Source organism: Anolis carolinensis, chromosome 1 (assembly GCF_035594765.1).
Source record: "Anolis carolinensis isolate JA03-04 chromosome 1, rAnoCar3.1.pri, whole genome shotgun sequence".
In the NCBI taxonomy this organism is placed as follows: domain Eukaryota; kingdom Metazoa; phylum Chordata; class Lepidosauria; order Squamata; family Dactyloidae; genus Anolis; species Anolis carolinensis.
In genome coordinates, this window is record NC_085841.1 from 245,626,385 (window position 1) to 245,652,412 (window position 26,028).

Consider the following 26,028-nt stretch of genomic DNA (forward strand, 5'->3'; position numbering starts at 1 on the left):
TGTCAAGGCATTGAATGTTTGCCTTATATATGTGTAATGTGATCCGCCTTGAGTCCCCTTCAGGGTGAGAAGGGCGGAATATAAATACTGCAAATAAAATAAATAAATAAATACTATGCCATTATATATGACAGGACTTCACTGATTTTGTTATCCACAGTGGACCTTGGAATCAAATTGTGGAAGGTACCAAAAGTCACTGTACAGTGATAGTTCAATGCTGTAGAATCACCTATCAGCAAAATATTCATAAGTTATGTCTTCAAAAATCATTATTTTACTAAAGAGACATTAACAAGTAATACATACTTTCTAAGAGACAGATTGCAAGAAAAGTAAATATACATGGATTGCCATAGCTGTTTGCAAACATTGAAGTAAATCTTTTTTTGTTTCATCTTGTTAAATAGCAAAATTAAACAAATAAACTTGATGAAGGCAATAAAGATGTACGGCTAGAAAAGAGTAGTTAGCTGTTTATTTTACATGAAGAAATAAGTGCTGTATTGACTAGATATTACCACTGAAATACAGTTATTAAAAGAAAATGAAAACAAATAAAAACAAACTTAACTTAATGTAGCACAGTTTTAATGCAGAATAAAAACAGCTTTGTGAATGCAGTATTAGTTCTTTGATTATTTTGCTGGTTGGTTGAAAGTTCTGGTTGCTTGGGTCCTGCTTAACTGAGAGGGTACTGTAATAGCTTTATGGTCAGAAATTACAATGAGAAACAGGCACAGATTTGCAGCATCAATCTACAACTGAAATCAAATGATGCCTTCATTGCTGGAAATTCTGCAGTTTCAAAGCCACAATAAACTAAGGAGAGCCTTAAAATGTTATTTTTATGAACCACAATTATAAAAACACTGCAGCTAGCATGGGGAGTGGTCAAGCTCTTCAACTCTGAGAACAATTTACACTTGCATTTGTTATACAAAGTTAGGATTTCATTTAAACCGTAATGATCAATTTGACCCATGTGGCTATTTTAGAGCAACATAGAATGCACTTGTGGGGGAAAACATGGAAAGACTAAATGGCTTCATTTAAATATGTGTCCGGAAGAGGGATGCATTTAAAAGGACTCTTTTGTGTATTCCTAAATTAGAATTTTCTGGTTGATTGGAGTTCTATGCCACATTATGCTTTCAATAAGAATATGGGTACAATCTATTTTATTTTAATTTCTGCTTCATTTCTGTCTCATAATTGTAATTAAAGCAATCACCAAATTATGGTTCTGGGAGCTGTACTGCAGTCATGGTTTGCTTTGTCATCTTGTTTTTTGGTGTTATATATCTGAGTACACATGCAAAACACAGAATATTAGTTAAGCTATGTCTTGCTGCCAAGTTATTATCCAAGCAATTTCAGAAAATGACTACCAGCTTATTTTGCATCCCTTCTAATTAAATATGAAACCAGGAAGTATATTCCAGGTTCTTCAAGCCAGGGCTGGTCAACTAGCAGATTCCTTTATTTGGCTTCTAGGAATCTCTAGCCAATTTCAAATAAAATCATGTCAATATTTTGTTCAGAGTTTGATGCAAAAGAAAGAAAATGTTTTTGAGATCCTGAGAAATATGGATACAATTCTTTCCTTGATGAAATGGAACATTAGACAGTTTTTTAAAAAGTGTTCCATCTTTTTTGGGAAAAGGTTGTATTCAAGCTCAAACCATAGCTGTTCCAAAAAAGAATGAGGCACTCTGATTTTTCAATTTTATTTTAAGTTTCTGTTCTTTCTTTTGGGGGAATCTAGGAAAGCCAAAGATAATGCACTTATTCCCTACATCACTATTAAGAAGAGCTCAGAACATTACGTTTGAACCGACTAGTTACATAGATAGTGGCGATTATGATGATGATGATGCAGAAGAGAGGTCTGAGAGGAGACATGATAGCCATGTATAAATATGTGAGGGGAAGTCATAGAGAGGAGGGAGCAAGCTTGTTTGCTGCTTCCCTGCAGACTAGGATGCGGAACAATGGCTTCAAACTACAGGAAAGAAGATTCCACCTGAACATCAGGAAGAACTTCCTGACTGTGAGAGCTGTTTGGCAGTGGAACTCTCTGCCTCAGAGTGTGGTGGAGGCTCCTTCTTTGGAGGCTTTTAAGCAGAGGCTGGATGGCCATCTGTCAGGGGTGCTTTGAATGCAATTTCCTACTTCTTGGCAGGGGGGTTGGACTGGATGGCCCATGAGGTCTCTTCCAACTCTATTATTCTATGATTCTATAATTTGAGATCAGAGAGAATAGTGTGTAAACTAGGAGTTAATATATCACCTGATTGCAATCATATGACTGTTTGAAGATAGACAGAATAAAAGCAATAAGCAGAATATCAGCCCAACCGAATAATGTTTTTGTGGACAATAATCCTGAAACCATTTATACATTTCAGAGTATCTGGACAACCACTGCATGCAATATTATTCAACCCAGAAACATCTTCATCTAACAAGTTAATATAGTTTCCAATATTTACAGACTGGCTTTTCTTTTGCTTAAGTCTTACTTTCCCCCCTCTGAAATACCACCCACTCCTTCCCATGCTTTATCTCAAAGTGCTTCTGAGCCCCATTACTTACAAAAAGATATTAACCATGTGGTTTATCTCCATAAATGTCTAAATGGGACATTCTATACATATCTACACAGTAGTAAGAGTTATTTAAATCAATAAAACTTACTTCTAAGTAAGTATAAAAAGCATATTGAATCTTTCTTGGGTTAACAGGATGTATGGTTGCACATTTTATTTTCAATATAGCCAAAAGTTACAGTGATAAATGTTTTAAGTGGTTATAAAAATGTGCATGGAAACAAAATTAGGTAGGAAATGGTGTCCTAAATGAGTTTAGGCAAGTACTGACATGACTCCCAAAGTGTGGAAGCATCTGTAGATCTATTGGTCTCTATGACACCAAGGAAATATGAGAGACTTGAAAGAATTTCCATGAAAATAAACATGGGATAATTTCCATGTTGCTTCATGGCAGTACAGGAAGAAGTATGATTGCTTGAAGTTTTCCAATAACCATCATTATCATGGTATAATTCTCTCAAGCTACTAAACCACATTTTGAGAGATTTCAAATGTTAGCATTGCGAGGTATCAAAATAATTGATGGTGATTGTCATGGCAGTGATGGTGAGAAGGGATAACATCAATACCTGGTAATTTTATTTGACACCAGCGGAATTCAAGGAAATTGGGATGCACCTGCATACCTTATGGTATACTTATTGGATGTGTTAACTTGATGTCAGCATTTAGCATGCCTGAAAGCATCATTTTTTTGCACATTGTTGCTTTTTCAAAAGGTTGGGAACTATACTGCCAATTACACTTGTTATTTGACTTGGTCACAAAATAGACACATACATAGTTATAACAGTTCTGAATGCAAATTGTAAGCTTTATCTTTGTCCACCACAGCTGTTCCATTTAATTGGAGAAAAACTGGTTTTACTGAATTCTAAAACATTATTAACCAATTATTTACTGAAAGGGGATTTATATTGACCTCTTTTCATTTAGAAATAATGTGTCCAGTTCTGGGTACTACAATTCAAGAGAGTTATTGACAAGCTGGAACATGTCCACAAGAGGGCAACCAAAAATGATCAAACATCTGAAAACCATGCTCTATAAGGAGCATCTTAATGTTAAGTCTGCAGAGGAGAAGGTTGAGAGAAGACATGTACCCATGTATAGATATGTGAAAGGATGTCATAAAGAAGAGGGAACAGGCTAGTTTTCTTCAGCCTGGAATCTAGGATTCAAGGCAACGGGTTCAAATTACAGTAATGGAGATTCCACCTGAATATTAGGAAAAACTTCCCGACTATAAGAGCTGTTCAGTAATGGAACTCTCTGCCTCAGAGTATAGTGGAAGCTTGTTGTAGTAGAACCTATGAGTAACGTTACAAACAGTAGTATGGGTGCCAGAAGGGGAAAAAGGGTTACTCGGGAGCAGGAATCTGATGATGAGCAGCAGAGAAAGAGGATCTGGGACATACTTACATCACCTACAAATGAAGAGTCATTTGAGGGATTCTCTGGGGATGATGGGTCAATGAGTGAAGGAGAAGAAGGAGACACCATGGATTGGACTAAGATAAGAGAAATGCAAGCTATTTGTGAGGCACCAACAACTAGTGATACCTTTATGGGGTTCTCTGGGAGTGAAGACTGGCAATCAGGGGATCCAACTGAATCTTGGGGGGATCTAAGTCTTGACAGGAGGTGGAGGAATTGGAGGGAGAGAATTCACGTGAAGAGCTGGGAGCAGCTGCGGGGGATGGTGATGGGGCAGTGGTCAGTTCATCTTCTGATGGTGATTTGTAGATAATGGCCCCTGTGATCTCTTCCAACTCCATGATTCTATGTTGTGATCAACAGCATACCTCCAGAGTTTTCCATCAAATACACTGAATGTTTTCAAACATATAAAAGGTTTCCTTTCTTAGCACTAGTGGTGAATTTAAAAGTCTATGCAAAACTGGATTTTCTAAGATAACTTCCATGTTCTCCAAATTTAAAATGCTAAGTTAAATTGGAAAACATACCTTCAGACAGAAACAACCTGCCTATGTTATCTTTCAAAAGCACTCCCTTCTAACGCAGTTCTGTGCTGCTCCATGGGGTGAGCTTAAAAAGCTGTTTAATACAACCACAATATTGGCAAACTTTTCCTTCACATTGGGGATATTTTTGGTTTGCTCACATTTTAATGCACATTTTCAAAACATTCATGTATGAATTTTATTTGTAAAACTGTTTATGAAAATATATATGAAACACAAAAATTCAAAAATACTTGCTTTAAACAAATAGATAAGAACTACTATAACTTGTACCTAATTTTGTTTTTAAATCCACTGTTTTGGAAGAGCTAAACTGACTGTAGAACAAAATTTCAAAGTACATATAATTTAGGGTTGCAATTATTAGAAAGTGACATCTAAAATGAAAAAGCTGTCCAATCTCTCAATGACCTACTGTATTCAACAATTTAAAAAAATGAATCAAACTGTAGCAAAATGAGAGCGTCAACCCAAGGATCCAGCCCTTAAATCACATGATGTCTCATGAGCGTAAAACCCTGAGGTCAGTGACAAAGATGACCGCCTTCCCCACCCCTAAGTTTCATGACTTATAGGGGCAGCTCCAAAGACTTATCTTTCACCAAATGGCAATACATGCGAAGTCTTTTCACGTAACCATCTGCCACAAATAAGGGGCAAATATCTGCTAAGACACTATCAGGCTAATGAAAAGAATAATCATACATTGTTGCAAATTTCTGGTTCTTCTGGTTCTTCTTCAAACAGATGTTTGCTCTGTAGAGCTCAAAGGGATGAAGTGACTCAACTTTTTAGTCAGAACATTTCTACTTTCTCTGTTTAGCCTTCTACAAAATATATTAATATAATGAGCATTTCACTCCCTGATCATACCTTCCTGGGTACAATCACTGATCACCATGACTAGAGGACATTGAACAAATTGATGAAAATCTGGAAACCATACCCTATGAGGGAGCATCTTAGGGAACTTGGTACATTTAGTCTGGAGAAGAGACGTGACATGATAGCCATGTTTCAAAATTCAAAAGGTTATTATATTGAAGATGGAGCAAGCTTTTTTCTGCTGCTCTAGAAAGCAGAACATGTGGCAATGGATTCAAACTACAGGAAACGATTCAGGAAAAGTTTCACAGCAAGAGCTATTTAACAGTGGAATATGTGGCCTCAGAGTGTGGAGGAGTCTTCTTCTTTGAGGGCTTCTAAACAGAGTCTGGATGGCCAGCTATCTGATTGGAGGATTGTTGTGTGTTTTTCAGGCTGTATGGCCATGTTCCAGAAGTATTCTCTCCTGACATTTCACCCACATCTATGGCAGGCATCCTCAGAGGTTGTGAGGTATGACCTCACAACCTCTGAGGATGCCTGCCATAGATGTGGGCGAAACGTCAGGAGAGAATACTTCTGGAACATGGCCATACAGCCTGAAAAACACACAACAACCCTGTGATTCTGGCCACGGCAACAGCTATGTGATTGTGTATTCCTGCATGGTGGGAGGTTACACTGAAAGGTCCTCTTAAAAGTCTATGACACTATGGACGTTATTGTAAAAACCTACTACTCCACTGTGGCTGAATTATCATTCATAGTGGATACATATCAAGTTGTGCACCTTCAATATGGCACCTCTCTTGAAGCGTGCACTTGCACTGATTCAACAATTTGTGGTTCCATCAGCAGACATCCACACACCCTCATAACCCTGCTTTTTCACACTACTGCTGCTACATATTTTTTTAAAAAAAAATTAGTGCAATTTCAAAATGCTAGCTTTGACAAACAAAAAAGGTAAATCTATATATATAAAAGAGTGATGGCATCACGGCGACCCACAAAACAACAAAACTACGGCCCCCCAACCTCGAAATTTGACAACACAACCCATCATCCACGCCTCTAGGTTGATACAACAAAAAGAAAAGAAAAATAAAGTCCTAATTAGAGAGAGAGGAATAATTGCTTTTATCCAATTGCTGCCAGTTAGAAGGCTAAGCTCCTCCAACTTGGTCTCCTAGCAACCTAATAAAAATAATAAAAAAACACTAAAAATTAATACAATAAATACTATAATAACAGAAAATAACTAAAAATAATACAAGAAAATAATAAAATATAATAAATAAAAATATAACTTACAATAAAATTAATAAAAAATTGCAAACGTCAAATAAAAATTACACAACAATTTTTAACCAATACCACCACCACTTTGCCACAGCAACGCGTGGCCGGGCACAGCTAGTATATCTATAAAATATAAAAGATGCAAAACAGCTTTGGAATAGTGAGAGGAGGGAAGAGAGAGTTTCATTCCCTGATGTTACTTTACTGAAAACATGCTGGACTCATTGTATCAAGGTAGGTGACAGGAACATTGCAAGGTGGATTACAACAAATAACTTTTAAGAAATGGTGTTCATGGCAAATACACAGAGTAAAACTTTATAGATGAAAGATCAGAGAAGCAGACAAAATATCAGAGTAGGGAGAGCAAAGCTTTCCTAATGTTGCTGCTTTCCAATTTGCATCAGCCCTCAAGCAGCATAGTCAACAGTTGGGACATGTGGAGTGGAAATGCAAATCTGAAGGAGCACAGATGTACAACCATGCAAAAAAGAGAGACTAATCCAGGTGGTTTACAGTGGAACAGCTGTATAGAACTTCTTTTTCTCTAAAGAACTGTACTGAAGAAATATGTGACATTGGCCCCGTGGAGGCATAGGTGGCACACGTGTCTTCTTAGAGGACCAAAACAGATATTGGGAGAATGAACTCCTTGCCATATGATCTTAACACCACAACAGTCAAAGCTTTTAGTAGCTTATTAAAAGAGTGGCCACACTTTTTATCACATCATCAAACATGTGTGAGTGATTGCTAAAGAGGAGAAAATAATTACTGAAGGTGTTGATTGAAGAAGGAAAGATAACATTAGGATAGTAATTAATAAAACTGTGTACTCCATATGCGCTATAAAAATTTGCATGGAGTGCCTTGTGCAGTGATTTATTGAGGATAGGAGTACCAAGAGCAAGAACGTTGGTGCATTAACTCTAGATTATGTCCTTTTGGTCACAGGCAGTTATCATCACTGCCATTCTGTGTAAATTATGTTCCTGGATGACCGCTGAGCTCTGCTGCAGCAGCAAAGCTCTTCTATCACTTTAAACTGAACCACAGTTTTTCTATGGGAACACCTGGTTGGGACATCTACTCTTTCAATTATCCACATATATGTTCCTTGGAGTTGTGATTTGTAAATGGAATCTTATGGGGTGGAGTAAATAGGGTTGTGTTATAATAAAATTTAACTTCTGGAGCATGTGAACTTTTTTTTTTTAAAAAGAATGATTCCCCTCCTATTTCCTGAGGCTAGTTTAGAAATTTATACTATTTCCGACCCAAATCATACTTCTGAAATCCATACATTGTGCAAGATTATTAATACAATTTATGAGGAAAAATGTATTCAGTAAGTATATGCATTTCAAATATGCACAGAGAAAAATGTATATATTTTTAAATGTGCACAAACTTTGGTCAATGGTAGAATTACTTTAAAAACACACAACTTAGAGTTGTCCATGAAAAAATGTACAAATTCCTTTGTATAGTTACTGGTTATCACCTATAAAGCCCTAAATGGTATGGGTCCAACCTATCTTTGTGATCGCATCTTCTGCTAAGAACCTGTGCAAACTTTAAGATCAACAGGGGAGGCCCTTCTCTCACTTCCACCTCCGTCACAAGTGTCGTTAATGGGGATGAGGGAAAGGGCTTTCTTGGTGGTGGCCCCTTGGCTCTGGAACTCCCTCCCCAGAAAGCCTAGATTAGTGCCCCCCCCCGGCCACCTTCCGGAAAGGCCTGAAAACTTAGTTGTTCCAATGTGCCTTTGACTAATGGGTTTAACGATTTGACTTGGCCTTTCTAGCCCTACTTAATATCTAGCCTTTGCACTTTATTACCAGCCCTGTCCCTGTAGTATATTGCACAAACCCTGGCCCGCCCTTTTAGCTCTGACCACACCTACTGTGCTCGGCTACTGGTTATCATTTGTTGTTGAGTTCATGTTTTTATGATGTTTTACATGTTTTTATGTGGTTAATGCCTTGTAATGCAAATGTATTTTATATGGTGATATATTTTAAAAAAAATTTCCACTGGGCTTGGTCCCCATGTAAGCCACCCCGAATCCCTTCGGGGAGATGGGGTGGGATATAAGAATAAACTTATTATTTGTGAAAAAGAACAACTCTACCCCCTCGCACTGCCCCAGCAGACAACCTAAAAAGCTGATGTTTGTGAAAGTAAGTAGAACTTAGAAGGTCGACATTGTTGTTTCTTATACACTGTAGGGAAGTTTAGAATCATGGTAAAAATTAATGTGGTTCTGCTTACTTACATGGACACATGTATCTCACATATATCTTACCTATTATCATAATAAGTCAAGCCAAATTCTATTCTGGATTTCATGAGTCATTCAAAATAGTTTGGGAAAGTTAGCCACTGCAGCAGCATGTGCTGGTGCTAAAGAAACATCTTTTCATTTCTACCCCATCCTCTATCAGTAGCCTTTGTAATAAAATAGTATAACCAGGAATGCTGTTACAAAAATAAAATGTTGTTTTTCAGAGCTCCCATATTCTTATGAGAGACCTCTGAACATTGGCAGTGTATAGTTTGCTGAATCCAGAGAATGGTAAATTGCCTGACCCTTGCTAAAATTAATTTTAGTGTATTCTTTGTTTCATTCCTGCCACTACAGCAAATGTTCTCAATCTTTTGCTCTCTAAGAATTTTGAATTGCCAGAACTTCCAAGATTTTTGTTTATTGGTCATGGTCACATGGCTGGGACTTTGGGAAGGTAGAGTCCAAAATATTTTCTGGCAAAAGGTTGAGAAGTACAGGTGATATCAATTGTTTATTTTTTATCAACTCAAACTATGATTGCACCTAGACAGAGACACTCTTGCATCAGTTAATCATGCTCTGTTAAGCATCTGTTTAGATCACTGAAATGTATTATGCATGAGGTTATGCATGAAAACCTACAAGGTTCAGTGCAAAACAGGGCAGTCAGACCATTAACTTGGAAAGTTTATATGAATACATTATGCCAGTGAACTAGTTACCAGGCCATTTCTAAAATCAGTTCACAGTGCTTCAAATAAATTTCTCAAAGCCATTAATAGTGCAGAGACAACTATACTGAAGCAACATCTACTTGCACATTTACTTGACCATATCCTAAGATCATAATTTTTAAAACCCTCCCCTGTTAAGTACTCTACTAAATGAATCAGGCAGGTGGCTAAAAGACAAAGTGTTGCTGCTCCATCTGTTGAATCCCCTTCTCAAAGAGGTTTGCTTAGGGGGTATATCAGTGGTTCCCAAACTAATTTGGCCTACCAAGCCCTTTCCAGAAAAAATATACTCAGCACCCCCTGGAAATTATTTTTTAAAAAATTTAATAGCAATTAAACAGAATGATATATGTATTAATCTTTCTACCTTTTTCATAAAATATAGTAAAGAAAGGTGTAAAAAAGAAACATTGAAGTTTGAAATTATGAAACTATTTTTTGAACTCATAATAGAAAGGTAATACAAAAAAATGCACCTGTGGCCATCACCACCCCCCTGGATTGCTGCAGCGCCCACCAGGGGGCGGTAGCGCCCACTTTGGGAATCACCGGTATATATTAATTATATTTTGGTGGCAGCTGAGGGCTTTCCTTTTTATTTTGTGCTCCCAACAGGGCCGGACAGAGATAATTTTTTATATTAAGCGGGGGTGGGGAAAAGCGCCCCCCCTGCCGGCGCTGCGGGAGGCGTGGCCATGTGCCGCGGGAGGCACATGGCCACGCTTCCCGCGGCACCGACAGGCCCCGCCTCCCGTGCCCTGGCCCTGCCTCCCGCGCTGCTCGCCCTGACCCCGCCTCTCACGCAGCGTGGGAGGCGGGGTCAGGGCGAGTAGCGCGGGAGGCAGGGCCAGGGTTGGACCCGCCTCCCGCGCTACTCACCCTCACCCGTCTGGCCTTTTCCAGCTGGCCAGACTGCAGCGGAGGTCCCTCCAGGCCGCGATCTGGCACACTCTATATTAATTAGATGGATTTGATCCTGATTTGGAAAACAAATAAAAATATTGAATTGCTATAAACAGATGTGATTGTTGTTAGAATATATGAACAGAGAAAAAGCCCAAAGCAAGTCAGTATTGGTCTGCTAAAGTCTCCAACTAATATGTAGCTACTAAGATTCTTATCTAGATTCTTATCTAGAAAGTATATAAAAAGTTTCTATCTCCATATTTAGTCTTTAGTCTTTTGGATGTATTGGCAGCTGGTGTTTTTCAAGTCAGTGAGGTGACAAATTTGCTCCAGGTTTCAATATGAAATATAAAGGAGCTTTTTAAAGTACTGAATTCATTTGGGGGATAGAGTTCAGTGCCATAGATAGCTCTTTAAGGTTTGGACCAATGCTTAAAGCACTATTACCACCCAACTGGTATGGAAGACACCAGCTGTCATTGTATTGTTTTCTTTACCCAAACTGTTTACTGATGATGTATGTGTCTCATTCTTTTAAGAACTCAGATTCAAAGTATTTTTTTTAATGGATGGGTTAGCATTCTTAGTTATTGTTCATATTCAGGCTGTTCACAGAATGATAATGTATGAAAACAGGGTTGCTAATGAATGAAAACAGGTTTGCTAATCCATGCTTAGTCAGTTTGGCTGTAAAAAGAACACAATAAAAGAAGCAGTTAATTAAGATATGGCCCCATTGTGCAGGATGCTATGGAAGTAGCACAGTCTTGAAAGGATTTAGTAGTAAAAAAAGAAAAGAAAAAGAAAGTAGCTTCTTGTAGTGCTTTATTTCCACAGCAAACGTTTACAAATATGGCCCCAATTATGGAAGGGTAACTTAAAGGTGACATTATGATAAGATGAAGAACCACAATCAATTCACACAAAATGATTAACTCCTAACGTGCCTTAAAAATATGGTAACTGTGAAGCATACAATCTGGATGACTGCAACACTGTAAGTCTCTCCTCCCTTTCAGCTATTCCTTAACTTTACACAAAACAAGTACCCCAGAGAGGCACTCCCGCATGATTTCAACAAATCTCTTCTAAGCACTGGCCAAGAGCAAGCCTTTAGAGAAACAGTAGTAGCATGAAGACAAATGACCTGCCATACCTAATCTGCTACTGAGGATGCAAATGTAGAAGGGGGAAGGGATCATGTTCTGAGTGTCCTCTTCTGCCTGCAGCTAATAAAGTGGTAGAGAGCCTTCCCTGCTGAAGATCACTGTTAACTGAGTTTTATCCCAGATGGCAGATGTGGAGAGTACTGGGCTGCCAAGATGCAGCATGCAGATGAGCTATAAATGGCTCAAACGGCCTTCACTTCTCTCCATAATCCAATCAGAGTCTCTTGGCTGCTGACTCTGGGTCTCTTCTGCATCTGCTGGCTCTTATCTAACCTGCAGTGCCCTCAATGATTTGTTTTAAAAAGGTCTCCATGAATCCAGCTAATGAAGAAGGCACCTCTCAAGTCCTTTATTATCTGTACAGCAGATCAAGATATCTGCCAAGCAGGGTCCTTGACTGTGGCTTGGCCTCTTCACATCCAGCTTGCATACTTAGGATTCAGAATGCTAACTACGATGATTAGAGAGACTACTGAATTGTGAAGCACATGTTCCCTAGCTCTAGGTTCTGCACATTTTTCACAGCTTCTCGTGTCAAATCCTCAGCTGTTTGTAACATTAGCAGCAGCCCTTGAACATTGTTCAGCAGTGTGTTGCTGCTGACAGTAATAAGCAGAGTTAATTCATAGCCAGTTCCTGATCCTTACATGCAAAAAGTCAATGTGTAAAATGCTTCTGCTTAGGAATGAGCAGAACTGTCAAGTTCATGGCAGTGAATATCCCCTACCTCAAAATTTGTCCTAGTGAAAAGTATACATTTCACTGTACAAGCAGCAGCCAAGGTCATCTCCAATGGATTTGCATCAAGTACAATGTCCATGTCAGAACAGAGCCAGTCAATCTGATCTGCAAAGTGCTAGGTAAATTCTTCTCAGGGGCTATTTAGTGGTCTGCATTTTTCTCTTTTGACCTGATGTGTAAAAGGTCCAAACTGCTTGAAATAGGTCTGCAGGTCAGCTCCTTGGAGACACAATGGAAGCAAAGGAAAAATGCCTTTGGTGTTTTATTGCTACTGAGTAGATCCTCAGATAAAGTTCTAGCCTGTTGCCTTCTTCCATCGCCACCAGCTTCCTGGAAAATGAGGGAGGCAAGAGCTATCCTATCCACTGCCATGGCCTTTTCTCAATCCCACTTGTAAACAAGCACATGCACTTCTATTCCCAACAAGTTTCAGTAGTCTGATCACTTTTTTCCATTAGAATATTTATTGACCATCTCCTTTGCTTTACTAATAGCTACATGTTATTGTGGAAGTTACACTTTGGTTGTCATTAGTTATTTATTTACCATATTTCTACCCACTCTTCTCAACCCGGAGGGGGGGGAGGACTCAGGGCGGCTTCACATATCAGCACAATTCAATGCCATAAAAACAGACAATTGGTAAAACAAATTAAAACCAAACAATTAAAAACAGTTACAGCAATTATTAAAATCACATAATCCAAGGTCATAGTCTAGGGCCATTCCAAGGTATCATTGCACGTATTTAAAATTCATGTATTGCACTCCAGATTCTCCAAAAACTTGGTCCCAAAGCCATGTTTTGACTTTATCCCTGAAAACTAAAAGGGAAGGGCCTGAACTGCAGCCAAATTAGGGTTTGAGATATGAATTAGGAAATGCTGGCTTTGTCCCCTGTCAACTTAAAGAGATGATGAATGGAGATCAATTGTGGCTTGGGGGCTACAACTGATAATGTGACAGCAAATCTGCTTTCAGATCTAACTACACTTTAAGAGGTGCTATCCAAGGCGCTGAACCCATTTGGGGGATAGCATTCTGCATCTTGAGTAGCTCCTTTTAAAACCCAGATTAAAACACACAAAGGATTCACCGCCCCACTGACATTGGGGTTCTTACTGATAAATATGAGATTGCTAGATGCTCTATAGTTTACCAGTCTTTTACAACAGAGGCCAATTTCAGTCCCCTCTTCCTGTTTTGGTTCCATCCTGTTTTGGTTCCAATAACTTGTAGATACATTTGTGCATTTTTGTGCACACATACACTGAAAAACAGAGAACTATAACATGTTCATCAAAATTACACCACATTAACCCTTTAGTCATTTCTATTACATAGGGCTGTGCTATGGGGATGTTATCCACAGAGCTAGTAATCAGGATAGATCACCACTAAGTGTTAACTAGCTCTACTTTCAGCTGAAGATGCCTTCAGGAAACTCTGAACATTTTAAAATGTCAGCCACCTAAAGCTGCTCTGCCTCTAACTGTGTTTTTTCATTCTTCCTTAGGCAAAGAATGAGGATAAAATATATAGATGCCATGGCACACTGCAATCTTCTGCAAATATCTCAGATGAACTAGTAATATCTTTCATTATCACCTTTACCACTGCTATGAATATTACTATTCATAGTTTCCTTTCTGTTATAGCAGCAAGCATAAACTGGCAGCATTAGCAGAAAGTGGAGCATCAAAAGGATACTCTTAATTTAAATAACTTCAGTTTGATGCACACTGATAAAATACATAAAGGCATGAGGAAATGACAGACATTTTGGGCAAGAAATGTTGACATTGCAACTTCTACCATGATAGTTCCACTAAAAGTGACTTTGAAAGAGGTCTCCTTTTTCCGAAAGACAAGCTGAATTGAATATTTGCAGCATAGGCTGAATATGTTGAATTTTTCTGTTCAAATGACCTAATTACTGAGAAAAAGCTTTGCCTGGCTTTTGCAAGCTCATAAATAAAATCCTCATGTACAGTGAAATTACTGACAGGCAAGTTATCGGTAGTCTTTCCTCCAAACCATGCCATGTTCTAATTAATTTATTTCATGTGGTTAAGTCATGTGGGTGATTCAAAACTTTCCAGATTTCATTGTGTTAGACTTAACAATCTTTCAGTGCATATAAGCCCTAATTACTATTTTGCCTGGAACTCTAATAATAATAATAAAATAATAATAAAACTTTATTTATATACTTCCCTATCTCCTCGAGGGACTCAGAGTGGTATCCAATACAACAGGAAACATACACAAGTTAAAAAACCAAACAGCAATTAAAATATAATAATAGAAAAATAGATACATAAGACATATAGTCATATAACAAGGATTTAAAACCAACGACAAAACTCTATCAAAACCCAGACATAGTGATCAGGATTCAGCATTGAAGTTACTGGCTATAAAGTGCTAGGTTAAGCTCAACCTATTTCATAGTGACTTCTGTCTATTTTTCTACTTCCTGAACCTAAGTGTCTTACCTCTCTCTCCTCCATAAAAGCAGTTTCCATGAGATGATTAAGTTTTTTTCTGATGCTATGTAATACTCAATCTTTAATATTTTCTGAAGAAGATGCAACTATATTTGCCTATGCACAGGTATTTGTAAGAAATTGTGCTTTCATATACTTTATAAAGGAATAATAATAATAATAATAATAATAATAATAATAATAATAATAATAATAATAATAATACTGTATTTGTAGCCTGCCCTATCTCCCCAGGAAGACATAGGGTGGCTCCCAATTAGGAAATTAGGTTTATTTTTTTTCTCTGTTAGACCTTATGTGGGTCAATTAGCATGAAACTGGTAGTTGTTCAGCTTCTGCCTAGTCAATTTGATTACTTTGCTTGTAAGATCCATCATCCCTTACATCTCTCAATACACTGTTGCTTTGGATACCAGAAGAATTGATGAGTTGCAGCTGTCACTATCATTTATCCCCAGAAAATGGAGCTTAAAAGAGTTTCTTGTTTGGACAACATATCCTGGAAGCCATGCTGCCTGGAAAATTCTAATACTTAAAATTCAAAAAAATAACTGACAAAATGTTTAGTATGATGATACACTGGCCAAAACACATTTTGGTGCCTCAAATGTTAACCCTGTTTCTAGATATATTTGAACTGCTAGTTCAAAAAAATGGCACCAGATTTCCCCTATCAGTTCTAGTTTTTGAGATACAGAACTTATGCCATCTACCAGTCTCCACTTGCTCACCCATAGAAAGTCATGATAACCATATCTAAGAAAGTAAAGCTGATGTGGTCTATATCCAATGGCATTTTCCGAATCATCTTCCCAAATAACCCCAGGAACGGGCCTAAAAACCAAGACACCTAGAACTTTTTTTATTGGCTTGTGTAAATACCTTCCAAAGTGAAGAATTAGGGAAAAAGGAAAGTGCTGAAGTGGATGAGAAATGTCAGAGGACGGGAATAGGGAAGAGATGCAGCAACAAGATCTGGAGGACTACACTTTGCCTATGACTGTGTTTGCACAATTCTAATATTAGTAACATGAACCTTTATTCATTGCAATATTAACTGAAGTGCAATTTTTCATGAGCTCAACATGGCCTGAGTCAGGTTATTGTGCAGTAGTATACTTAAGGACACTCTGGAATGGAAATTATTTAAATAGTATATTAAAACCAATCTGAAACTTTTACAAAACGAATAGAGAAAAATGAAATTTCCACAGAAATTACTGAAGTCTGCAATCTTCCATTACTGGCTGTAATTCTGTGCATGGTTACCTAACAATGGCTCCTATTAAATCCAATGGGATTTGCACCTGAGGAGTTACACACAGGATTGTATTGTCTATGTTCAGCATGAACCGTGTTGTTTAGCCGGTATGAAACTAGTACTCTGGAGCTCTTTAAGTCTCATTATTTTCTCTATAATGTCATTTGACAGAAACTGTGGATGGTTATTTAGGCTGTTCTGAATAGAGCTTAAAGCAGAGGAAAAAACTTTTGCCCATTTTGCATAAAAGATGTGATGAAGCTGACATACTTTCTCTGTAGGGTCCCTACTCAAAAACCTTTTTCTGTAAATATGAAACTGATCAGGGCCTGAAACTATTCACATTTGTCTGTTCAATAAAGAGGCTTTCCTAATTTCCTGGAATTCCCATGCCAATTTTAACTGTCCACATATACATGACTAGCAAAATATTAATCATCATCTAATTCACAATGACAATACTTTGCTTGAAATGTGTACGTGGGACATCAAAATTGACATGTTTTCCAATTCAACATTGAAAACAACTAAGCAAAAGAATTGCTTTACTCATTAAAAGATAAAATAGCAACCATCATTGTTTCATTTCACTTCTACAGTGACACGCCACAGAAATAGAAAAATGTGTAACTCTTTTTTACTTAAATGAAATCAACACAGAACTTTCTAATACCCGTTGCTAAATACACTTTCTAGAACCAGGTGCTAGTATCCCATCAATTTTGGTGGCCGAAAATCCGAAAGGATGTAAACAGCTATATACAAGAGTGTTTTGATTGGAAAACTAAGAGGTTTATTACAACCAGTGGCCAGTCTGGCTAAACCCTGGAAACAGATCGCCATGGATTTCATCATTGATTTACTTGAAGTAAAGGGTTGAGAGCCTCACTTCTCAGTCATTTCAAGGCCTATCTGCACGACCCTTACCTCTGTTTTAGACCCCATTTATGACTACAGACCTGCCAAGTTTCAGAACAATTCACCAATCTACCAATTTTTTGGAATTACTTTAAGTTTTTACTGTAGAATTTTTAAAAATAAGACAAACCACAAGAGAGGGTTCTGGGAACTGTACTTGCAGGTTGTGTCCATTCTTAGCCAATCACAGCATGGACACAACCAGGCCTTTTACTGGCTGAGAAACACACAGACAGAAAATCCAACTCCAATCATGCTCCGAGAGATAGGCTTTTCAATGCCTGCCCCACACAAGTGCTGCTGGGAAAGTGGCTATCTCTGGAGGAGGAACCTAGGGAAGTTTTACAGAAGAAATGGACACTGCTGTTGGGGAGGAAGAAGAGATGCTGCAGTTAACTCCATCATCTCCAGTAGCTAAAAAAATCCTGCTCTCTTGATTTGTTTTGGTTGGCTTTCCGGCTCTATCCCCCCCCCCCCCATTCCTGTTTTTGGGGATTTAGCAAACAAATCACAAAATTTTGCAAATCACTTTCAGTCCAAACTGATCTGGGCACAGCACTATTGTTTTTTTTTTTTTTAGGAAGTTCCAATACAGCAGCATTATTATGGGACTGTGAGTTTTGCATCTGTACTTACCATTCTTAGACAGAATAACAGCCAAGTAGTCCTGAGAAGAGGCATTGATATAGAAGAGGAGGCTCGGAGCATGTGCTGTCAGGAAGGTAAAGGCAATATTTTCCTTGGAGTTAAAGGTGTCTGCATAAATAGCGGAAGATGTAGAACTTGCATTTTTGGTCACAGGATATGGTTCTTGGATAACATAGGTGATGGAAGTACCAACTTCAAAAAGTGCAGAAACCTCTAAGAATGAAAAGAAAAGGTAAGTAATTATACGAAAATTCTGTTGTCTTCTATTAATCTCTTTTCCTCAGCGGCCAAGCAGACACCTATAGGAAGCCTCAAAGCAAGACAAATAATTAAAATACAAGTGTCAGAAAATAGCCATATTCAAAATACTAAATCTCTAGAAAAGTTGAGATTTGAAGCATCAGATTCAGCAGGACTTTACTTAGTGTCAATGCATATGTGCACATGTGCTCATGTAGACATTCACAGGCACATATACACATATTGCATGTACACTATTTGTCCACAAAGAAACTACTACAATATAGCAAGAGCACAATATATAAAAAGTTATAGGAGCGAGCCCCAAGTATCACTCTTTGGATAGAGGACTACGGAACTTTTCCTTGAATGGGGTTTGGTGATTTAAGACTAAACCCAAGAAAGCTGTCATTATGGCATGAGACCATGCTATACCCATATAGCTTGACATAACAGTCAAATTTCTGTTTAATACAACATGCTGCTGGATTGTTTTTCTGCTGCTCCATAAGTGCTGGTGGGCAGGAAATCAGTCTGGCTAAAAGTTAGAGGAGAGGGATGCTGGGAATTTAGGAATCAGAATCACTGATTGTAGATCAGATAGATTCATCAGTAGTCATGCCAAACAAAATGGACAGGTGGGTTTTTGAACAAAGACAAAACCTCAGGTGGTGGTGCTTTTCAGTGAAAGCTTATGAATATATTACCTAAGGGCTATACTCTTTGGATGACAGAGAATTCACTGCAACATTTTCAAATATTTAAAGACTACATAAAGTATTTATTGGCAACTGTGCAAGAAACAACAGGCATGAACTTTGTGTATTCCTTGCTATCTAAGGATTCCCTCCTTGAACTGGGTATTCAAAATTATGGAGTACCAGTCATTGCAAACAATTAAGAAAATAATTCACAAACTGAATCTTGTCATGAAAATTATTTTTGATTTATTTCTGACTACAAATATCAATGAGGTTAGCAGAAAACTCCAAGAAGCCAGTCCCTCAATCTTTGTATCTCTCTCTCTCTCTCTCTCCCTCTCTCTCTCCCTCTCTCTCTCTCTCTCTCTCTCACACACACACACACACACACACACATACACACAAACAGAAGTAAGTTTCCCAAGTCCCTTTTTCCAACTGGATTTATATATTCTATCAGATGGACTTCCAGCTACTTTAACTCCACTGATTTTAGTAGGACACTGCCAGTTTACCACAGATATATTCCTGTTCAATGTTTATATGCATGTTGTTATTATTATTATTATTATTATTATTATTATTATTATTATTATTATTATTATTGACACAAAGACATAGTATGACACAGCAAATGAGATATATATGCTGGATTTCATATCACAAAATCACAAGTGTTTAGGACTGTATGATGTATTTTTGGATGATGTGTGCAGATCCCAGTAAGGTGGCCTTTTGCAGTTGACAGATTGTAATTTTGTCACTGTTTATTGTTTCCAAATGCCAGCTGAGATCTTTTGGCATGGCACCCGTTGCTGTTGTTGTTGTTGTTGTTGTTATTTGATACACAACAAGATTAGTACACAGCAAACAAGATCACTAAGCTGGCTTTTATATTGGATCACACATCAGATACTTCCCACGTGTCTAGATGGGGAAATAATGCGTGCAGATCCAGGTAGACTGGCCTATTGCAATGATGATGATGATGATGATGATGATGATGATGATATTTTTTATCCACCTCTCCTTATGGCTCTAGGCAGGTTACAAATTAGGTAAAACACATAACCCTTTTATAAAACACACATATCAAAACATACTTATATACATATTAAAATACACAGAACGAAGATTAAAATACAGGACATAAAATTCATGGTTAAAACTGATTTGGTATATGCAAGAGTACAGATTTTGTTTGGATTTTGAAATAGAAGGAGATTATAGGAATTATTTGAACATTTCCTCAAATACCTTTTCATCTAAAACACATTGTTCTCTTCTCTCTCTTTCTGTATGGGCAACATCTGTTGACAAAAGCTACAAAACCATTGTTTTCCATCCCCAAAAGGCAATTTTCCATTCTCCTCTCTATATCACAATTATGTGAGTACTAAATATTGATTTCTTAGGCCGCTCCCAAGGTGAATGATAAGATGAAATCTTCAGCTCATAGAGTTGTCCTATTTGAGCCTAGCAAATAATTAGAGCTTGATGGAATATTCTGCTGATGCCTCGAGTTCAATGAAATATGGAATGTTGAACATCCCAAATAATTCATGTGTGACCTAGGTCTGAAATTCTAGGCTGATTGAAGCAGACTGTGAAGTTTCTCTTATCTACTTTGGGATTCGGGAATTAAATTATTTACTGTCCTACATGTTGCTAGGCATCTGAGGAAGCTGCATGACGCAAGGGGCAAAATCTCCTCATTAAATATCATGGGTTGAGTGCATGTATTTATGTATTATCTCTATCATTTCTGGAGTTATGAACAAAGAACTTATCAAAAGTTTCCACACTCTTTTTTGAGCACAGAAATTGGAGAGACAATTAACTGAGTTTCTTCAGGCAAAGGGGAAATTTAACAGTGTTGCAGGGGTATAGCAGTTCACCATTAGAAGCAGAAGTGGAAATAGCCTGGCTTACTAATTCTGTCTCCCTGCCATCCAAGATTGAATAACAGTTATGCTGGCATCAGGGTGTAGCTATAATGGGAGGGGAAAAGAAAGCATTGTAGCCTCCAAATAATAATTCTGCACCACAAAATTGATTTTTCCTTCAGTCTCAAAATGTCTATCCTTGCAGTAACATTCAGTTCAGCATCTAGAAAGATAGTGTTGGCATCCAAATAAAAAAAAAGCAGGCAAAATGACCAAGGGAATGCCAACACAGTAAATATAGGAGTTCTAGGTGTGCATAGTTTTCTGTGTCTCATCCCCTGTAATACTATAAATTTGGATACAGAAAAAAATTGGGGTGGGATTTTCTCTTCTTCTTCTTCCTTTTTATTCTCTTCTTAAAGAAAAACAATGTAGAGTTTAAATGCTGAATGATTGACAATCTAAGCATAGCTTTAGGGTGCTGCAAAGCCTGGTTGGGTGAGGAGGACTTATGCCAAACATTGTAATGCTAAGAGGGGAATTTTTTTTGGGGGGGGGAATGGACAGACTGGGTGCCACCATTTCTTATCACATGACTTGATGTCAGAGAAGGACCAACTGACCTTTAGGCAAAGTGAGGCAGAAGATAGCCCCCTAATTGCTGATTCCTGAGCTTTGGGTTCTTCGTATGTCTAAGAACTCTGTACTTTTCACAATCAATCCTGTATCCCCTCCTCACCAAACTATCCTGTTGCCCTCAGGTGCAGTGAATGATCTGATCTAGTTGTCCATGTTGGCAAATAGTTCAATGGTTACTCCAGAACAAGATGGTGTTTCCTCTTCATTAGATGTACTGGGGTGAATGATGGAATGGAGAAGGAGGCAGCATCTTTTCATCTGACTCAGGCAGTAACTTATCTTGGCTTGGTATTAGTATAGACCATGCCTGCACAAGCTGCGGCCCTCCAGCTTTTTTTGACCACCAACACCCAGAATTCCTGGCCACTAAACAAGCTAGCTAGGGCTTCTGGGTGTTGAAGGCCACAGCAAGTTGTGCAGGCCTGGCATAGATACTCGGGTGACAATTGAGGATATTAATATTGATTGAAATTATTGATAATGATCCTGCATATTTTACATATTGATAAAAAAGCTAATGGCCCAACAAATACCTAGTTTCAAAGCTATATGTTGTGAGCTTCCAAAGCTCTGCTTAGTCTAGAAACTTTCCCACTTTCCAGCATATCTTTGTACATATTACAGGAATTTGAAAAAGTTTAATATGCTGTTGGCAAAGACAAATATCCCATTCACTTTTTTTCACTTCTGCTCCTCTATTGCGTCTCAGCTTTCAGTGAGCATTCCCGATACGGCTGTCATGCATTCTTAAGCTACCTGATATCAAATAGGCTCTATTTAACTATTCCAAAACTAAACAATCTGACTAAATTTCTAATTATATAACATTTGCTGAGAGGTTTTAATCATTGAAAACTGACATTAAAAATCAACACTTACCCACAGTACATTAATAGCTTCCTTTCAATTGCTACAAATAAGGAATTTTGATCAACTTTAACTTTGGGGATAGAGTATAATAATTTTCTCTTTCACTATACCTTCTCTGCAAAATGGTCCTTCATATGGTGAATTGGTGCAATCACATAAGTAGCCATTAAACTTTTCCACACACTTTCCTCCATTGAGGCAAAGGTTGCCATAGCTACTGCAGTGTCCAGGGCATCCTGGTTTGACTCCAGGGGTCACTTTAGCCCTCTCTTCGATGTCCAGTTTCTGACCATTGAGATAAAGGGAACGAATACATCCCATAAAACCTCTCTGTCTGGAAGCAGTTGTTCCTGTATGAAAGAGATTGAAATAAGAATAAAATATGTAAACTTGAAACCATCCAGCCTTTACCAAACCTATTAAAGTTTTTTTTTCAAAATGTGCAGTGAGAAGATAGCTGTGAAGAAAGGCTGTATAAATACACAAGGGCACTTGGGCTAAGGGAACCTTACCTAGGGATATAAATCTTCAACTGTTTCAGTCTCACATGCAAAGATAAATAATTTTTACAGTTTCCCCTCTACTGAAGGTGGAAATTAGTACTACCATACAGTTTTCATCTGGTATTCACACAACCTAAAGCATTTCAGAAATGCATGTGGCTATCTGGCATGTTTTTAGTGGCAACACACATTATTTTACTACATGGCTTCTTCTTCCTTTTAGAAAATACAAAAAAAATAAGCATTTTTTTTTACAGACTACTTTTCTGAAACACTTTAGGATGTGCGACTCTTGGGTGAAAAGTGCAAAAATTATTGTCTTTCGATCATTTCCTGAATATTGGGGAAACCCTTTTTATTCCCAAAGAACAAATGATGATGAATAGTTCTTCAATCCTAGTGTTGACTGTACTGTCAAGCAGAGTGATATCATAACCATCTTAGTATTAATATATTAGAGTTTTACACTAGAAAAAATAGAGAAATCTGCCCATGGGATTTTCTGTTTCAGAAGTGACAATAACTTTGTTTGTTTTGGTTATTGGTACTGTCTATCAGCTGTTCTCCTCCAGATACAAAATGTCCCACTGGCCTTGCATAAAAGGCACATAATCTTTTCTTGAGAATGTAACATACAGTGACAATATAAGTGACCATATCTCCTGAAAAAAAGCCAGTGAGTTGAAAGATAGCATGAACATTGGCTTTGGAGGTCTAATATATTTGTCTGAAAGCTCTGACAGTTTTTGAATAGTTTCCTACATTCCAAATCAATGGTAGAACAGTTGTCTTGAAAATTTCTACAGTGTCTTAAGAAAGTAAGCTGAAATACCAGCAATATAGATTTAATAAGAGGGTTGTTGTTTGTTTTCCGGGCTGTATGGCCATGTTCCAGAAGTATTCTCTGCTGACGTTTTACCCACATCTATGGCCTCTGAGGATGCCTGCCACAGATGTGGGTGAAATGTCAGGAGAGAATACTTCTGGAACATGGCCATACAGCCTGTAAAACACACAACAACCCTGTGATTCCGACCATAAAAACCTTCGACAACAGATTTAATAAGACTCACAACCTACCCACAGCTAATTATAACCATCTTTCCATGCACCATTCCTAGGAATTAAAATGACTTTCTTGTGATCAGTATTACCTAAGTCACACCATGTAGGTGTGATCTAGCATCTTGTGAAGGGACTAAGGTTAGGGCATACATTGCTATCATAAAGTGTTAGGTTTATACTATCCAATTCAAAGAGATCTGTGGTAGTGGGCTAGAAATGATAGAATAATGGTTTTGTAATAGTAAAGGACGCTTTGAACTACAGAATGAATGGTTTCTCCATGAGCGTCTAATATCTCTAATAATACATGCAGGCTACAATCTTGTTTTTTTTTTATGTATGTGTAAGTTCCCCTTTGGAAGTGGGTGGACATTTTTGTCTGATTCAAAACTGTCCCGTTCTGGAGTTGCAGATGTGGCATCATTTGTGCAATACATGGCTACACATATGCATGTGGGCATGAACATTGGGGTGCAATTCACTAATGAGGTGGTGCCTCACAAAGACTGCATAACTCCATATATGTAAAGTTATACTGCATCTCCTCCAAACAGGGCCATGGTTACAGTTTGTGTTCCACTACATATGTGTGATGGAACAAACTTCGATCTGAGTTTTTTCTAATATAGATGAAAGCGTTCTATGGGTGGTATGAAAGATGAAAAGGCCCTGATGTCATAGACCAATCATTGCCTAACAGTGTTTTGATTAACTGCAGGAATAGAGAAATGGGGGGGGGGGGAGAGGGGTGGCAGCTGAATTAGCCCCCCAGGAGTATTTTGAGGGTCTTGCCCTCTACTTCACAGATCACAAAAAGGAAAAATAATGCCCCATGATACTCTTCAAAGACTGGGGTATTTTCACCATATTCTAGCTTTACTTGATGTAGACCTGAATATTGTGATTCTCTCAAAATAAAGGCATTATTTATCCGGTATCTAAAAGAAGGCTAATTTATGGTACAACAATCATATCTGTAAAATATCAGTAAACATTAGCTGGCTGTCCCTACCTACAAATAGCTGACTATTCAGCTGCAGTCGGAAATGCCCTTCAGTAGGTGCTTCCAGGATCTTCTTTGGAAGGTCATCCACCTGAAGAGAAGTTTCTTTGAGATTCCTTTCAGCATGCAAATAATGCCACTGGTTGTCATTCAGAGGCAGTGAAGACTGGACAATTACTTCTACTGGCCCATTGCCAACATCTACTGTGAAGGTGATCTCTTTTGGAGCTGGAAAGAATAAGGTGAAAAATATAAGCGGAGTGAAGAGATGTGTTCTCCTCCCCCCTCCCTGGCTAAGCAACAACACTCTGGAATGATTCTTATGCACTATCTGATATGAAATGGTTGGTAAGTCAGACCATTTGTTAAATCTTTGAACAAAATTTCTCCTGCAGGCCTGATGAAATGGTTCTTCCTTTTGTTATGCACTTTACTAATTCATGCAACTTACTTTAGATAACAGAATAACACTATGAGTTACATAAGAGAAGAAAAATGAGGGCCACAAAATAAATCTTGGAAGGATTCCATTTACTTAGAGTTTGAAGAAAATGAGATGAGGCTATGGCGGCACTGGAAACACGTATGGCGACTGGAGAAAGGAAATGTATTACAACAATCTGGCCTAGCTAAAGCAATAGTGTATGTAAAGGGGTCAATCTATATGACAGAATTAATATATTTTAACATGACCTAAACTACCATGGCTCAATACTATGGAAGCATGGAACTTGTAGTTTTACAAGGTCTTTAGCCTTCTCTGTCAAAGATTGCTAGCACCTCACCAAACTACAAAGGATTTTGTAGCACTGACCTATGGTGGTTAAAGTGATGTCAAAATTAATTAATGCTACTGTTTAGATGCACCCCAAATTAGTGTAGAAAGATAAATGAACAGGGGGTGTGGTTACATATTACAAAAGACAGGCAGTATCACCCTCAGTCTGATATGGCACTGGAAGAACATTACTTAGCTGCTGTATGTTGGTCATGAAGACAGATGAAAAGATGTTGTTTGAGTTGCACTGCATGAAAAATGTCTTCTAATATTCATGAGATAAAGTGCATCCTGCTACCAAAGCTGCACTTAAGAGTTTAGTTCAAAGAAATACAATAACCATCAAAGAGAGATCTGAATCCTATTAGATAATTCAAACTAGAGTAGGCACATTGAATCAGTTGTTGGATACATAGGTAAATGTCCTTATTTCGATGGG

At 38.0% G+C, this 26,028-nt stretch overlaps 1 protein-coding gene across 1 annotated transcript in view; it reads right to left on the bottom strand.

Moving 5' to 3' along the window:
• cntnap5 (contactin associated protein family member 5) overlaps positions 1–26,028 on the bottom strand; it is a 482,960-nt gene that overhangs the window by 51,120 nt on the left and 405,812 nt on the right. Inside the window, exons 17-19 of the mRNA XM_008110020.2 lie at positions 24,821–25,039; positions 22,351–22,590; positions 17,893–18,117 (exon numbers count right to left, since the gene is read on the bottom strand). Coding sequence (XP_008108227.2) covers positions 17,893–18,117; positions 22,351–22,590; positions 24,821–25,039 — 684 coding nt within the window. The remainder of the gene's footprint in view (positions 1–17,892; positions 18,118–22,350; positions 22,591–24,820; positions 25,040–26,028) is intronic.